This window comes from Protomyctophum parallelum (assembly GCF_964188405.1).
Source record: "Protomyctophum parallelum genome assembly, chromosome: 5".
Lineage (NCBI taxonomy): Eukaryota > Metazoa > Chordata > Actinopteri > Myctophiformes > Myctophidae > Protomyctophum > Protomyctophum parallelum.
Window position 1 is genome coordinate 39,774,117 of NC_139702.1, and position 16,429 is coordinate 39,790,545.

At 46.8% G+C, this 16,429-nt stretch overlaps 1 protein-coding gene across 2 annotated transcripts in view; it reads left to right on the top strand.

The window, feature by feature from the left end:
- The first annotated feature begins 246 nt into the window (after positions 1-246).
- Positions 247-16,429, top strand: part of rgs12b (regulator of G protein signaling 12b) — an 83,029-nt gene continuing 66,846 nt past the window's right edge. For both annotated transcript variants that reach the window (XM_083765408.1, XM_083765409.1), the window contains exons 1-5: positions 247-365; positions 4,089-5,274; positions 5,622-5,816; positions 6,473-6,718; positions 7,674-8,750. In XM_083765408.1, coding sequence (XP_083621534.1) covers positions 4,387-5,274; positions 5,622-5,816; positions 6,473-6,718; positions 7,674-8,750 — 2,406 coding nt within the window. In that variant the 5' untranslated portion in view covers positions 247-365; positions 4,089-4,386. The remainder of the gene's footprint in view (positions 366-4,088; positions 5,275-5,621; positions 5,817-6,472; positions 6,719-7,673; positions 8,751-16,429) is intronic.

Consider the following 16,429-nt stretch of genomic DNA (forward strand, 5'->3'; position numbering starts at 1 on the left):
TATATATGGGGGTCCTTGGCATATATTTTCAAATGGGGGTCCGCAGGCTAATGTTAATGTATCATCCTCCTTGACATGAAAAAGTTGGGGAACCGCTGCCCTGGATTTTCTTGCCTCTGGTTGCGTGTGTCCCCCTCCCCTCCACTCCCCTCCCACATCCCTCTAAACACACCTCCTATCCCTCCAGAGTGAGTCCAGTAGGCCTACAGTCCTCCTCCTCTACTTCGCCAGATGGTGCAGTCTTTTCTTTTGTTTACCCATTTCGTCCCAGAGTTTATACGTTCCCAACCCTTAGCTACAAAACGATGGGATTTGCCTGAGCAGCATATCATTCTTCATCATTGGACACGAACTGCGCGGGGGAAGTAAGTTATTTTAAAACTCGCACTAAAACAAACTCATTAATAGCAAACCAAACATCTTTGTTGGAACATTAAAAAAGGACCTGCATGCCTGCCACCTTTTTTTCGCCTTGGGCTTTTTACAACTCAGAATCATATACCGTTAGTTAGCCAGCTGTTATTTCCTAGCTGGGCTAGTTGCTTGGAGATCAAATACAGACACATCCACGCGTGCTCGTGTCCTATAATAACACTTTAATGTCCCCACTGTCTGCGAGACATCTGCGTGCGACGACGTGCACTTTTGACACCTGTGAGTGAAGTAGTTATGCAGCTGTTCTCTTTACTTTATCATTATCTGTGATTTCTCAATCTAACTTTGATCAATTTCTCTCGGCGAGCTGTTCTGTTCGTTCCATGCCGTTGACTGACAGCGCGGAAAGCCAATGACAGGCCGCGTGGCAGTCTGTGTACACTAGTGGTCGTCATGGTTACACGACGACACGCCCAGAGCCATAGAGTAAGACAGAGTTGCGACAGTACATTTTAAGCACAACTCACTACAAAACTGTTAAATGTAGACACGACACCATACAGTATTACAATGGTTTACAATAGGGCCCAGTGCCCACCATGTTCAATTCATCATAGTCAAATGGCGGCTCTTCTAGTAGTCCTGGACTTTAGTAGGCAGAATCAATGCACTGGACTCATCAGGCAACATTAAATCCCTTTATTTTTCGTAATAGTACAACATAAACATTACACTTACAGGGACTTTAGTTGACACTGTACAATACTTTAAAACAGTTGTTATATGTTGCAGTTGCACACATGCCTAAAATATCTGATATTTGCGTCAACCCTCATTGAAAGCAATGTATTTGCAACCCCAGCGTATTGTCCCAGACTCCCATTTCAGGCTGCATGAACAGTAGCCTGGCTAATAAGCCAGCGGCTGATTCGGTCTGGCTTATTGGGCTACATGAACAGCGCTCAGTTTTCTGCCCCCTTCAATGTCCTCCTATAACTCTGTGTTCCTCTATGGCTCTGGACATTCCAATATTCTGGGGTCTAACGGGGGCGGGACTGTGCGTTAAGCACGGGTGGATGCGCTGAGCTGAGGAACAAGTCACGGATGTGAAGTGAAGGAAGGGGGGGGGAAAGTTTGTAGCTGTTGAAATGTTCTAGAATAAAAGCCGTGCATTTATAAGTCTGTTTTTGCGGACGATATGTGCCGTTTTATTAATGTTGTTAGTTAAAATAGTTAATGTTAGTTAAACAGCCACTATTAGCCATGTTAGCAAACTTACCATTGGCTAAAGGCAGGCAACGCCAACGCGTCATCCAGTTTGACGTTAGTTAAGTTTGGACCATGTTCAGTGCATGATGAACATGCATGTATATGATGAATTGAAAATGTTGGACCCTCTTGTAAATAAGCTGTAATGCTTTATGGTGTCGTCCACTCTCAGTTAACAGTTTTTGTATTGAGTTGTGCTTGAAATGTACTGTACTGTAATTCTGCAAATTGTTAATAAATACTTCAATCAATCATGATGGCCTTTGTTTAGAACGCCTTAAAGAGCGGACATAATGGCAGTAGAGGTTAATATAAAAGTTAAAGTCTTGTGTTTCAATGTGCCATCAGTGTGTGTCCCTCATGCATGCTTCTATACCTCTGAGCTGTACTGTGCCACTCTTGAGAGCATAACATCAAACCAAATGGACCCTCCCGGGTCTATTCTACGCCCTCAGGAGTTGACCTTGACATTTTACGCCACACGACAACAAAATATTCAAAGTTTTGCGACTGAGAGGCTAAATGTCGTCAAATGGTGGTCCACGTGGCTCAAATGCCGAATAAATAACGGTCCTTAATATGAAAAGTGTTGAAAGCCACTGCCATACCCCATCCATTGGACAAGACCTGTCGCGTCAGATGACAGTCAGTCACCAGTCACCACCCTGTTCAGGTGTGGTTTCGGGTGCACTACTTCACCCTCACCCTACGTTTTAACAGTGGGAGACCTTTGAGACCAACGGCGAGCGTCGCTTGAATTTAATTGGCTATCGCCCAATCGCCTACTATCGCCGGGCGACGTCGCCCAAAAGATGAATTATTTTAATATTTTCGGCCTACGTTCCTCCACCCACTTTTCGACCATCGCCTGCTATCGCCTCTATCGCCAGTAGTTGCCGGGTGTCCCCATTGACAAATAATGCACTTCCGTAAAATGTGTCTGGCTGTCGCCCGCTGTTAAAACGTAGGGTAACCCTAACCTCCCACGGGGCAGCACACCTAAACCTAACTTTATCCCTCTCCCAACCCTTAACGCACCCTTCACCAACCTTAATCCGGTTGTTTTAACGCACCCCTCACCAACCTTAATCCGGTCGTTTTAACGCACCCCTCACCAACCTTAATCCGGTCGTTTTAACGCACCCCTCACCAATATGTCTAACTAATGACTAGTCTAAACTAAGTATTCCCCAAAGACTAGTCTAAACAAATTATGCCCCCCGTGGTTTCATTTAAGACGCACAACATGATTGCATTCTGCTATTGTCATTGTCAACAGAATTACGTCCATCCATCCCCCATGCATGTGAATAAAATTACATTTAATATGATGCAAGATTTTACAGTGATGCAAATAGCCTGCATCCTGGATCCTTTATTAGACTCACTAAATTGAGAAAGGATGCAATCATGTCACTGGGATGGGATGCAATACTGTACTGTCAGTACTCTACTCTAACATTGCTGAAGTAGGACTCATAAAATGTCCCTGGCTGGGAGTCTGGGACCCATCTAGACCACTCCTGAGTCCATTGAAAACCATTTACATCACTGGTTACAGAAGGGGAAGACAAAGTATGCCAGGCAGAGGAATTCTAGCATGCTCTCCTCAAAACACAGCCGTCCTGGGTGTACAGCCGGAGTACAGCCTGTACAGCCTGGTATTCCTAATCGTAACCCCAGTAAACTATGCCTAAACGGTTAAACCTTAACCTTATTCCATCCTAACCTTAACCTCAGTAATTAAACGGTGCCAAAAACTAACCCTATTCCTAAACTTAACCCAGTAAAACGATGCCTAACTCTAAACTTTAAAAAAAAATAAAAAAAATACAAGAATTCAAAAACCGCCCCACCGAGCCGTCGGTGTGAGGTGGGTCGGCAGAACAAAATGACGGTGAGCGTGTTTTTAAGGCGAGCATTCCAGTTACCAGGCAGAGACAGGGAGAGCTATAATATGAGGATATCATTTGTACATGCACGGTAAAATCTGAAGTGTTCACCAGTTTGGTTACACTTGCTCAAGTCTTGTTCCCTCTCGGAGTTAACCCATGACCTGACACTATTCTTTTAAGTCATAACAGTTTTCAGAAAAACCTATGTTTCTATGTCAGTGCGGTGCTCAAACTATTTGAATGTCAAAGACCCCCAGAATTATCTGTATCTGAAAATATGTTGTTCCAGGGACCCCCCGGAAGCAAATTTGTTAAAAACGTTCGCTCTGAAAGAATATATTCAAAGATTTGCGCCACATTCATACGATTTTTCTAAAATAGCAGATCTACAAGCTCGTAGTGTGGCACTCGGTGCAGCACTATGAGCTTGTAAATCTGATGATTTTCAATACCTAAAGTATAAAATAATGCTTAAAACACCAAAAACGGTTCCCGTCCTCACTCACAATTCCACAGTGTATTTTATATCTTTGTTTGCTTGTTCTACAGGTATCATGGCATTAAAACCGGGGAAGAACGCTGCATATGGGCGGGAACGATAGCGGAGCAGCGCCAGAAGAACTGAGGCCATGCTCTCACTCCTCTGTCACATTTAGGCGCTCTCCGCAAGCCTTGTCATAGCACCTCGACACACGCAGTGCAGCATGAGAAGAGGAGAGACATCGAACATGTCCCTGTGTAAGACGTGCTTTGGCTGCAGTGCCTGCTGACACACACACCGACGCAACGGACGGAATCTTTCTGCGTCGATAGATAAGAGACGGCGGGAAAGCTTGCTATACGCGCAATGTTCAGACAGCGGGATGGGTCCTCCTCCAAGGCACGGCAGGCCGGCGGTGGAAGCAGTCTGGCCTTGCATCAGCTTCCCCTGGCCTCCTCCTCCTCCACCCAGCAGGGGCGTATTAGGGCCGTGGAGGTGGCGAGGGGGAGAACGGGGTATGGCTTCACGCTGTCGGGCCAGAGCCCCTGCGTCCTGAGCTGCATACTGAAGGGGAGCCCCGCGGACTACGTCGGCCTGCGTTCGGGCGACCACATCCTTTCGGTCAACGACATCAACGTCTCCAAGGCCTCGCACGAGGACGTGGTGAAATTGATCGGCCGCTGCTCCGGTGTCTTGAGGTTAGTCATTGCCGAGGGCGAACGCCACCGAAGGCACCACCACCGTGCCGCCGGCAGCCGCCATCATCACAGCAGCGCCGCCATGGCGCCGCCTTATCTCGACTCGTGCTCCAGCGACGAAGAGCTGGGCGGGTTTCACGATGGCGGCGGCAACAACAGCAGCAGCAAATTGTCCCGCGGCGCTTGGTATAACAAACCCAAACTGGACTCTAAGCAGATGGGCATCAACCGCGCGGAGAAGGTGGTGGCGGAGATGCAGTCCGGAGGCATCTTCAGCATGATCTTCGAGAACTCCAGCCAGTCCTCCAGCAGCTCCGACAAGGAGAGGGCCGCCGTGACCTCCTCCTCCTCGTCCAAACATCACCGTCCGCTGTCCGAGCCGGAGTTCCTCCCTCCGTATCGGAAACACTCGCGCTCCAGGAGCAACCCCAACCTTCTGTCCGAAGAGGAGATGGCCCGGGTTCTGAACGACGACTCTGTGTTTCTGGACGCGGACTTCCACCAGCTCCATCTCCACCAACACCACCACCACCACCACCACGAGCATGAGGTGGAGGTAAGGGACGGGTAGGGGTGGGCCATATGGAAAAATATTATATCACCATTCTTTTTCATGCAGTACCACAATCCACATGATATTTAGATATTATAACGATTTACTTTTCATGTTGTTTTTAATGGTTATTCTTCAAGTTACTCAAGGGTCGTGTTTCACGGTAATTAATGGCACTTCTGCGCTGCTTACGGAACTGCATCGGCTCGTTCTTGCAGCAACACAGGTGTACCATTAATGACTTTAAAAAGCACACCCTCTCTCGTGTAGATATATCTGTAAAGGCATATATCATGAAGACATTGTATCATCTCGACGACCTTTATCACCGTATCGCCCACCCCTCCCAGGTAAGGGAAGGCCATGAGGCAGGCCTGGACCCCGGCGAAGGCATCCTCAACGTGGGCATGATCGTGGGCTACCTGGGCTCCATCGAGCTGGCCTCCACCGGGGCCAGCCTGGAGAGCGACAGCGTGACAGCCATCAGAGGCAGCATGCGACGACTCCGGGCCGAGCAGAAGATCCACTCCTTGGTCCTCATGAAGGTATGGTGAACACATCTACCGCTTCTCCTTTTTATCACGACGCATCGCGTCACGTAGGAGGCTAGGGCCACAGTCCGTTTAGTCTCGAGTGAATAATCGGTTGAGAGAAAATTGATCAGATATAATTTTAGTAATTAAATATACGGTTTAGTGAATTTGTAGTATGTGCCCTGTCCAATTTCACTTTGAAATGTGAATGCTTGTCTTGGCTGTTTGATATTATTATTTCATTTTACTGTAATGGTAAACATGGTGTGAGCATATTGACACAGAAGGCTGTCATATTGTTGTTTCCCAAACAATTTGTGGGTCACGAACCAATTTGTATAGGTCTCGACTCGAGTGAAAATCAAAAAATATTTTCCTACACTAAATATATATTTTTGAAATAAATATAAAAATATATGTAATTTTAATATTTTATACACAAACAAATAAAATTGCACAAATAAACAAAAATTATAATTAAGAAGTAGTGAGAATAGACGATCTACAAGCTTGCAAGCGCTTTTGTGCTTCTACATGCGTTATTATTCACTAGTTGGGTCTAATCTCTCTTTTGGGTCTCGACCTGAAAAGTTTGGTAACCAGCACAGCTCTAGTGAATGCAGCATCATGCAGCAACACCTAATAACTCCCCCCGTCACGCCATGCAGGTGATGCATGACAGCGTGCGTCTCTGCAGCGACAGAGGCCAGGTGCTAGCCACCTATCCCGCGGAGAAGCTAGCCTTCAGCGCCTGTTGCCCGGACGACCGGCGCTTCTTCGGATTGGTCACCATGCAGGCCACGGACGACCATGACGAGCGGCGCTGCCACAACAACGGCGGCCGGGAGGAAGAGAGCAGTCTGAGGACGTCCTGTCACGTGTTCATCGTGGACCCCGACCTCTGTCACCACCAGGTGTGTTGATTCAAATGTGATGTCGTGTTACGTGCGTGAGACATTTTCTTTTTTCATTTGGGTATGAAATTATGTTAAAGGGCCAAGTTGTTCCCAAAGTTGGGGTCGGGACACTTGACTGTGGGGGTCGCGAAATTGTTTTGGGTCATCAAAAGTATTTGAAAACACCTGAATATAATTCAACAGAATGAGTGAAATACAATGTAAGAATGATTACAAATAAATTTTAGCCATACTTGTTACAAAACCCTTACATAGCCCTAGGCTTAATTGATTACATGTGGACAAATGCGCACCGAACATGCATGTTTATGTGCATAAAATGACCCCCGGGGTTAGATTGGGGTCGCGAGTCATTGGCAGCATTATTTTGGGGTCTGGACTGAAAGGTTTGGGGACCAGGAGCTAGACCACTCTGGTGGAGGTTGGGGTTGTGTAGTTACCTTGACATGATATACTCCTATAATAACTCCATACTACAAAGGTGAGCAAGAAAATTGATACTAGAAATTGATAATACAAAATACGCTCCCCGTTGACTTAAATTGGTTGATTCTGACAGTATATAGAAAATCACCCAAAAATTACAACTTCCTGTCAATTTGTGTTTTCTTAATTTCCTGAAAAATACATTTGTAGTTAGGTGGTTTCTCCCCGACAGCAGAGATATACAGTCAATGAGGAGCATACTGTATGAATTTCTAATCAATAGAGCAATTATTTGCAAAGTGTTCTAGCCCTTTTAATGACATCATACATTAATCATCACTATGTCACACACACACACACACACACACACACACACACACACACACACACACACACACACACACACACACACACACACACACACACACACACACACACACACTATCACAGGAACAATTCTGAGGATATGGAAAATGTCGAACATGCAGGTTCAATTTCCAATCACCACCACTTATCATTTCCTCAGGTCCATTTGGGCGTGGCCTCGAGGTTCGGCTTCGAGTGCACCCCGGACCCGGACACGGGCGGCTGCCTGGAGTTCCCCCCGACGTCCCAGCCCCTCCTCCAGTTCGTGTCGGTCCTCTACCGGGACATGGGGGAGAACATCGAGGGGGTCCGCGCCCGCGCCTTCCACGACCCGGACAACGACGCCCAGCAGAACCACAGCACCAGCAGCAACAGCGACAGCGGCATCGGCAACTTCCTGCCCGAGGAGAAGAGCAACAGGGTGCTGCTGGTGGACCTCGGGGGACCCAACAACCACAACCCCGGCCCCCCGCCGCCGTCGCGCCACTGGGACAGCCCTCCTCCCCCTGCCTCTCACCACCTCCCGCCTCCCCCTCCTCCTCCTCCGGCGGCTTTGAGGAACGGACACTACAGCCGCCACGACCCGCCTCTGGCCGACCTCCCCTCCATGCCTCTCTCAGTCTCTGACGGGCCCGGCCGGCACTCCCGAGGAGGGGCCTCCCACCCACCACCACCACCACACCACTACCCAGCGCAGGGGAAAAGGGGTGGAGCGCTGGGAGCAGGAGGAGGAGACAAGAGAGGAGGAGGAGGAGTGGTGGAACAGCAGCAGCAGCATCGCTGGCTGCCCGTCCATGTGTTGAGAGACTGGCGTCAGCAGCACCACCATCACAGCAACGTGCCGCCGCCTCACGGCGTCCTGAGCAGCGACCAGGAGTCCTACGCCGAGTCCACGGACGGGTGGTCCTCGGCCAACTGCAGCACCCTGCCCCCGCCCATGAACAAGATCCCGGCCGACCGCTACCGGGCCCCCGGGCTGGCCCCCGGAGACCACCTGGTGGCGGTGGGGGGGCCTCCTCCTCCCCCTCCGCCTCCACCACCTGGCGCTGCTGCAGGGAGCCAGCCACCTCCTCCACACCCACACCAGTCCCAATCCCACAGGCTGGCCGCGCAGAAGGACGAATGGGCCAAGAAGCTGTTTGGCGTCGGGGAGAGGGAGAGGTCCGGGACGGAGAGAGGCGGCGGCAACAGGGAGAAGAAGCGAGGCGGGAGCGCCAAAGACACGGGGGAGAAAAAGGTAATCCGATGTGTGAAAGAATGGAGGGTTTTTCTGTGCCATATGCTTCTCAACAAGGTTGTTTCTCTGGATGCATTAGAGGAGTAATTCGAATCCAGCTGGGTGACTTCCTGTGTTTCTTTCTATGTCTTAACTTTTATTCCATATAGTTTGAATTTTCGTTTTTTTACCCTCAGTAAGAATACATATAGGTATGCTCTCCACACAGTGGTGTACTGTATGTTCCGCTTAGCTACTTTCTGGGACTGTCAAACTTTGTGGAAGGCGAGTGTTAAAAGTAACCCTGAGATGAGACTCTCCCCAGTAGGCAGGCTGTCACACACTCCTGTCTGTTGGTGGAAAATTACTCTCCAGTGTGTATATCCAAGGCTCTCTCTCTCCCGTTTATTGCGGCCATAAATTCATCCGTGTCCGTCCATGTGCTCTCCTCTCAGACATGATCTAATTGAGCTTCTTCAGGGCCTTCGCACTCTCTCGTTCAGTCGCTCAATCAGTCGGTTGCTTTTCCAGTCGTGTTGAAATGTGTGTGTGAGGAGACACCAAACGTAGCTGAAACCAATTTGATGTACCGTGTACTAATGACCCCAACAGAAAGCACACTGATGGCTCCTGTTGTTAGACCTGGTGCGAGTGTAGGGATGAGTCATTTATCCACTCTACTCCGGTATCAAAGCATGCATTATTCATGTACAGGACATCTGTCTGTGGTGAAAACCATCTGTTTCTCTCAGGAGTGAGCAGTGAGCACACACACCTGATGCTTACAATACTACTACCATAGTCCCGTAGACTAGTTTGTCCTGTGAAAGGAAGTCATTTATACACCGTTACATATTTAACTGCTGTCACAATTACAAGTTTAAGTTGACGATTCATTGTCACGCAAAATAATAATCGTGATTAACGATTTAATTGTGCACTTTGCATTGAAACGTCTCAATTTACTGAGAATTACAAAAATGTATGGTGGCATGTCTTCATGCTTCATGTAGCCTACTGTAGTTTATCTGCTAGTAGGAGTGTGTGTGCAAAGTTTCACAGCAATCGGACGCTGCATTCATGATTTGAGGCATTTTGTTCCAAACGGATGACTCCTGCAAACTTTGGAAGCCAATTTGAGCAAATCAGGATGGAATATAAAAATATCTGAGATTTAGCCTCTCACACCCAAGACTATTTTGTTGTCGTTGGATAAGATTTTGCCCACAATTCCGTGCTGTTTTAAATGGGTTTTTTTCGCCTTTATTTTATACAGTAGGACAGACAGTAGGCTGACAGGAAATGGGGAGAGAGATGGGGGGGAAGACATGCAGTAAAGGCCGTCGGGATCGGGAGTCGAACCCGCGGCACACCGCCAGACTGGATTACCAGCCAAGGTGCCTGGACCACTGAGCCATGGCCCAGGCATTCCGTGCTGTTTTGATGTGGTTCCCAGAGCCATGGAGTAAGACAGAGTTACGAAAACTCCGTTCACTTCATGGGGCCAGTCCAATGGCAGCTCTCCTACATAGACTTCTATTGAGAATGGGGACAACACATAGGTACAAGTCCTGGACTGGAAGTAGGCAGCAATACATTGGACTCAGGCAACAGCCCAGCTTTAATGATCTTAAATCCCTTTTTTTAGATTGTTTTGTAGTAATCGTAAACGCAAACGTTGATCAAAAATAACAATTATTTTACATTCTCTAATTGTGTAGATTTCTTGTAAATTAATTAAGTAATGCAGGTGTTTAACAATAATCTAACTCTTGAGAGCGTAAAATGAAACCAAATGCATCCGTACGTACGGGTTAATTTGGTTTAATTTTACGCTCTCAAGAGTTAAATATCTAATAATAATAATAAATAATAATAATACATACGATTTATATAGCGCTTTTCAAGGTACCCAAAGTCACTTTACAGAACAGAAGTAAACACAATTTTATTAGAAAACTAGTTAAAAGGTTAAAAACTAGAAAACAAAATCAAAATGGACAAACAAGAAGGGTGTGTGTGTGTGTGTGTGTGTGTGTGTGTGTGTGTGTGTGTGGGGGGGGGGGGGGGGGGGGGGTAAGTAGGGAAAGCCAGTCTGAAAAGGTGGGTTTTGAGTGTGCTTTTGAACATGTCAAAGGTGGGGGGCGAAGGCCCTGTCACCCCAGGTTCTCTTGTTGGACTTGTGGGGTTCCAGTAGGTTGGCAGTGCTTGACCTGAGGGAGAGGGTGGGGGCATGGGGTTGTATGAGTTCAGAGAGGTAGAGTGGGGCCTGGTTGTTGAGGGCTTTGTAGGTGGTGGTGAGTAGTTTGAAGTCAATTCTGAATTTGACTGGGAGCCAGTGCAGTTTACGGAGGACAGGTGTGATGTGGTCCCTAGATCAGGTTCTGGTGAGCAGGCGGCAGAGTTTTGCACATACTGTAGCTTTTTGAGAACCTTGGTGGTGACGCCGTACAGGAGGCTATTGCAGTAGTCGAGTCTGTATGTGATGAAGGCATGAATGAGGCAGTGTGGGATAGCATGGGACGAATAAGGTTCCATTTGGTTACCAATTTCCCATCATTTAGCTGGGGACCACCAGAGCCCCTCCTCAAGGACCACCGCACTAGTTGAAACCACTGTGATTAATTGAGTACTATAGACGAATAACAGTTTAAGTCCAAATTTTATTCTAACCCCTCCACGAAAAGGCCTCGTTGTCCATCATTTATACATTATGGATAATTAGTTTGGACTTAAACTGTTATTTGTCTATTTATTGTCAGACACACATCTTTGGAAGTCCCCTCTCTCTTACCTTGTAGACAGGGACATGCAGAGAGTGTTTGAGGGGCAGGGGGTGAAATCCCGTAACAGGGCACTTTTGGGCAAAAGAGAGCTTGTAGATCAGCTATTTTCGGGGCGCAACCCAGGACTCTTTAGCTAGTGGAGATGTGGTTGTACGACATGGATTTCTAAACAAATTTGTTTCACCGTAGTAAATGAATGCTGCATTCGTGGTCTGGAGAGGGCAGTTGTTTTACAGATGGGTAAAAGGGCAGGGGGCTGAAGCCCCCTTTGATGTCTATGTGTGCACGTCCCTGTCTGTAGATATTGAACATAACGTCTCTTGTTCCTTTGATTGTACGACGGTTGTTGTTCCCCCAGGAAGGGTATTTGTGGACTCCCCCCCCCCCCCCCCCCCCCCCCCCTGGTGTCAAGGACCCCCGAGGGACAATTACAGGAAGTGTCCAGCAGGGCAGAAAGGGGACAGGGGGGGTCTGTCGTAGACAGGAAGATGGATGTTTAATTCACTCTCTGAACAATGTTCTCACACTGGGGACACTTGAGCCTTTAAGCTGACGCTTGTGTTGTGGTTTATTTAGTCATATTTTAGTCATCTGAAATGTTTTAGTCGACTAAATCTACAGTTGATTATGTCGACTAAAGTTTTTACACTTGTATGCTGAAAATAGCCGATCTACGAGCTCACGTGTGGCAGCGAGCCACGTCATTGTGAGCTTGTAGATCTGCTATTTTCAGAGCGCAACACCCGAGCGCAACTAGACATATGACTCTCTTTCTTCTCCACTAGACCCTGCCTAACATTTTAGTCTAGTCTTTAGTCTTTAGTCTAAGAAGCTGAATTTGGTTTGACAGAAGTTGGTGTAGCATTAGTGTATTGATATATTGCATGGTTGTCTTAGTTCCATTGATTAATTTATACTAGTACTGTCTTGACTCACTTATACAAGTATTTCTGCTGATTTGATCTCATTGTATAGCCTAAAATATTTTCTTGTTTTGTGTTACTGTTTGCCACAAGGTGGCACTGTTTCACTATCTTAAAACCCAGACCAAGTGAATTTGAATTCAGAAATGAACTGCTTAAAATGCTAATAGCTGTGTAGACCCAATAATATCCTGGTGTGTTTTAAGCAGACTGTGCACATAATAATGTTTTAACTAAAAGGTGTTTTGCAAGTGATGGCCGCCTTGTGCATGAGTCATCGCCATGGTTGGCTTGCGCAAGGACATTTTTGTAAAAATGATCTTACCAGAAACACATAAAAAAGAGATAGCCCTGGATGACCATAACAGGTCTGTAACTCCGAGAGTGTACAATGGGTCCATTTGGTTCCGTTTGTACACTCTCAGAGTTATGGGGTTCCTTATTTCAGTGGTTCCCAAATTGAAACTAATTAGCCTGCGGACCCCCATTTGAAAAGACATGCCAGGGACTCCCCTTAAGAGAAGATTATTACGGCTCTAGCAGTGATTCTCAACCCGTTTAATTTCATGGACCCCCAGTTTGACATGTATTAATCTACGGACACCCATTTAATGGCATTTCTATCTCTGGGACCCCAATTTATATTGTAAAATCAATGTTAATTTAACTCAGAGAGTACACTCTCTGAGTTACAGACCCATAAGGGTCGATTTGGTTCCAAACTACAATTTAGCTGGGGACCCCCTGGAACTCCCTCAAGGACCCCTGGGGGTCCCCCGACCCCAGTTTGGGACCTTCCCACTATAGTACCAGTCGACTCATAAACACTGTGGCACATTATGACAGTGGCCTTGTGGGTAGAGTGTCCGCCCTGACACTGGGAGGTTGGGGGTAAAAATGACTGTAAAAATGGGACCCTGCTTGGCACTCCGCATCAAAGGGTTGGATTGGGGGGTCAAATCAACTAATCAAATGATTCCCGAGCGTGGCACGGCTGCAGCTCACCCCTCCTTGGCTGCAGCTCACCGCTCCTTGGCTGCGGCTCACCGCTCCAAGAGATGGGTCAAATGCGGAGAACAAATTTCACTGCGGTAACGTGTGTGACAAATCGTACAACTTTTTTTGTTTTACTATGATTCATAATGTGCCATAGTGTTGTAGTAAATCAGCGTCATACAGTAAATATTCTGAAGGAAACCATGGAGACTTGACATTCATGCAATTGGCTCAAAAATACGAACATTGTAATGGTGTGTAAAACAGAAAATCTAAAAGGAACAAGTCTTTGCCACGGACACATTATTTTGTCCGTGTACGGACACAGTATGCTGTGTTTGCCCTGTTTTTTAATGGCATACATGCACTGCCAAATTCAGGACAGTCATGAACTTTAGCAGTTCATGTGAAGGCTGAGCCACATCACTGTGGGCTTAAACATGATTCATGCTTGTTTTCAGTGGTGTAAGAAGTACTCAATTAAGTACTACAAGTACATTTCTCAAAATGTAAATGTTTTTGTAATGTTTTTTACAAGCTAACAACCAGTGGTTCTACTCCACTACATCTCAGAGGCAAATATTCTACTTTTACTCCACTACAATTATTTAAAAACTTTAGTTACTAGTTTACTTTGTAGTTTTAGATTATTATAGCATTATAATTTTCAGCCGCATACATTTCAGCCATTTGAAAATACTAGCCGTTCTAGATCTGCTATTTTCAAAAATAATTGTATACATTTGAAAACTTGAAATGGGACGGTCTGCATAAGCATAATGAGTACTTTTACCTCTGGTATACTTTAAGTACATTTTGATGCCAATACTTTTGTACTTGTAGTCAAGTATACATTTTGAATTCCAGACTTTAACATGTAACAGAGTCTACATTGCAGTATTGATAAAGTATTTTTTTCACCACTGTGAATGAGTACAGGGCAGGTACTTATAGTAACTTTGTACAGCTGCTTGTTGTCTTTCTCCATGGCAGACTAGACAGCTGTGTTGTCTCTTAAACAGGAAGTATGCATCTTCTCAGCGCAGAGACAACAACAATAGTGGAAGTCAAACTTTGTGTGTGCGTGTGTGTGTGTGTGTGTGTGTGTGTGTGTGTGTGTGTGTGTGTGTGTGTGTGTGTGTGTGTCAGTGCGCGCATGTGTGTGTGTGTGTGTGTGTGTGTGTGTGTGTGTGTGTGTGTGTGTGTGTGTGTGTGTGTCAGTGTGTCTGTGTCTGTGTACTGTATGAGAGAGAGAGAGAGAGAGAGAGAGAGAGATGGACTGTGCAGATAAGTGCTCTATTTTCCAGTCAGATCTTGTCTTCCACAAGCCTCTCTGACCCGGCTCTGATGCAACCACACCCAGACTAGCACAGCTGACTGACATTAACACTTTTGTAACATTGCATAACTTAAGATAAAGGTATATGAGAGTAAGATTCTTGGGTTGTGACTCCCTGACATTGCAGCAACCAGACAATAGCACACAATAGGAATAACTTCCAAAATAGCTAAAATAGTGGATCCACTATGTAGTCGGCTATGGTATGTAGGTATGCCGGCCACGCATGTGTCTTGCCCTGCCACGCATGTGTCTTACCCTGCCACGCATGTGTCTTATCCTGCCACGCATGTGTCTTACCCTGCCACGCATGTGTCTTATCCTGCCACGCATGTGTCTTACCCTGCCACGCATGTGTCTTATCCTGCCACGCATGTGTCTTACCCTGCCACGCATGTGTCTTATCCTGCCACGCATGTGTCCTCGGTGGTCCCTTATTTGTTGTTGTTGACGGACAGGCCCAGCCCTTCCTACAGGCCGACGAAGCAGCCGCCTTTTTTTTGTTTACTCTGTCCCAACTCTGTCTGCCCAGTGCCTCCCCAGTGCCTCCCCAGTGCCTCCCCAGTGCCTCCCCAGTACCTCCCCAATGTCTGCCCAGGGCCTCTCGGACACTCGGATCGTGACAAATCATGACAATAAACACAATATTGGCACTGGGGGACACTTGTTGATCAAAATCAACAAAAGAAAGTATTGTACCCTGCCATTTTTTTCTTCTTTCTAATTATTTGTTCGGCCTAAAAGAAATGGTGTTTATTGTCATGATTTGTCACGATCGGAATTGGCTTTGTCCGCGGCTTACAGGTATTTAAATAAATACTTTATGAAACTTCTATGGGGAACATGCATGGGAAACTCTCTTCTGGGTCCCTGGTCATTCTGAAAGGGGGCGGGACTGAGACGCTCTATTATGGGGGAGGTAACAGTGGAGAGAGTGAAACCTCTTAGCCATTTGTATACATTCTCTCTTCTAGTTGATGAAATACAGCCAAATTGAACTTTTCCACATTTTTCTCAAGGACCCCTGGGGGTCCTCTGGAGGTCCTTGAAGGACCCCTGAGGTCCCTTGGGGGTCCTTGAGCCCCCTGGGCTTAATACCAGGCCTGCCCCTTTTTAGACGATCTACAAGCTCACATCGTGTTGTGAGTTGTGACCTTTGACTGAGGTGTGCTATTTTGGCAAAATGTTTGCCCCAGTATAGGGATACCTGGGTTCACTCATGAGGGGGGGGGCTGTGGCTCAGGAGGTAGAGCAGGTCGTCCAATGATCCATGGGTCGGTGGCTCGAATCACGGCTCCTCCTGTCCACATGTCAAAGTGTCCTTGGGCAAGACACTGAACTCCAAATTGCTCCCGATGTGTCGGTTGGTACCTTGCATGGCTTCCGCCGCAATCGGTGTATGAATGTGTATGTGAATGGGTGAATGTAATGCACTATGTAAAGCGCCTTGGTTAAAGGTGCTATATAAATGCAGCATTTGCCATTTACCATTTATGAATGCGGTTTAAAGCCAGGGACATTTGGTATGCACACATTCAGTTCTGTATCCAGGCAACACTGCTGGCCCTCTCCTGATACAAATGCCTGCAGCACCTGGTCCTTGTCAGCCAATTAGAGCCAACACACACATATCTGGGCCTCTGGAGCCAATCAGCA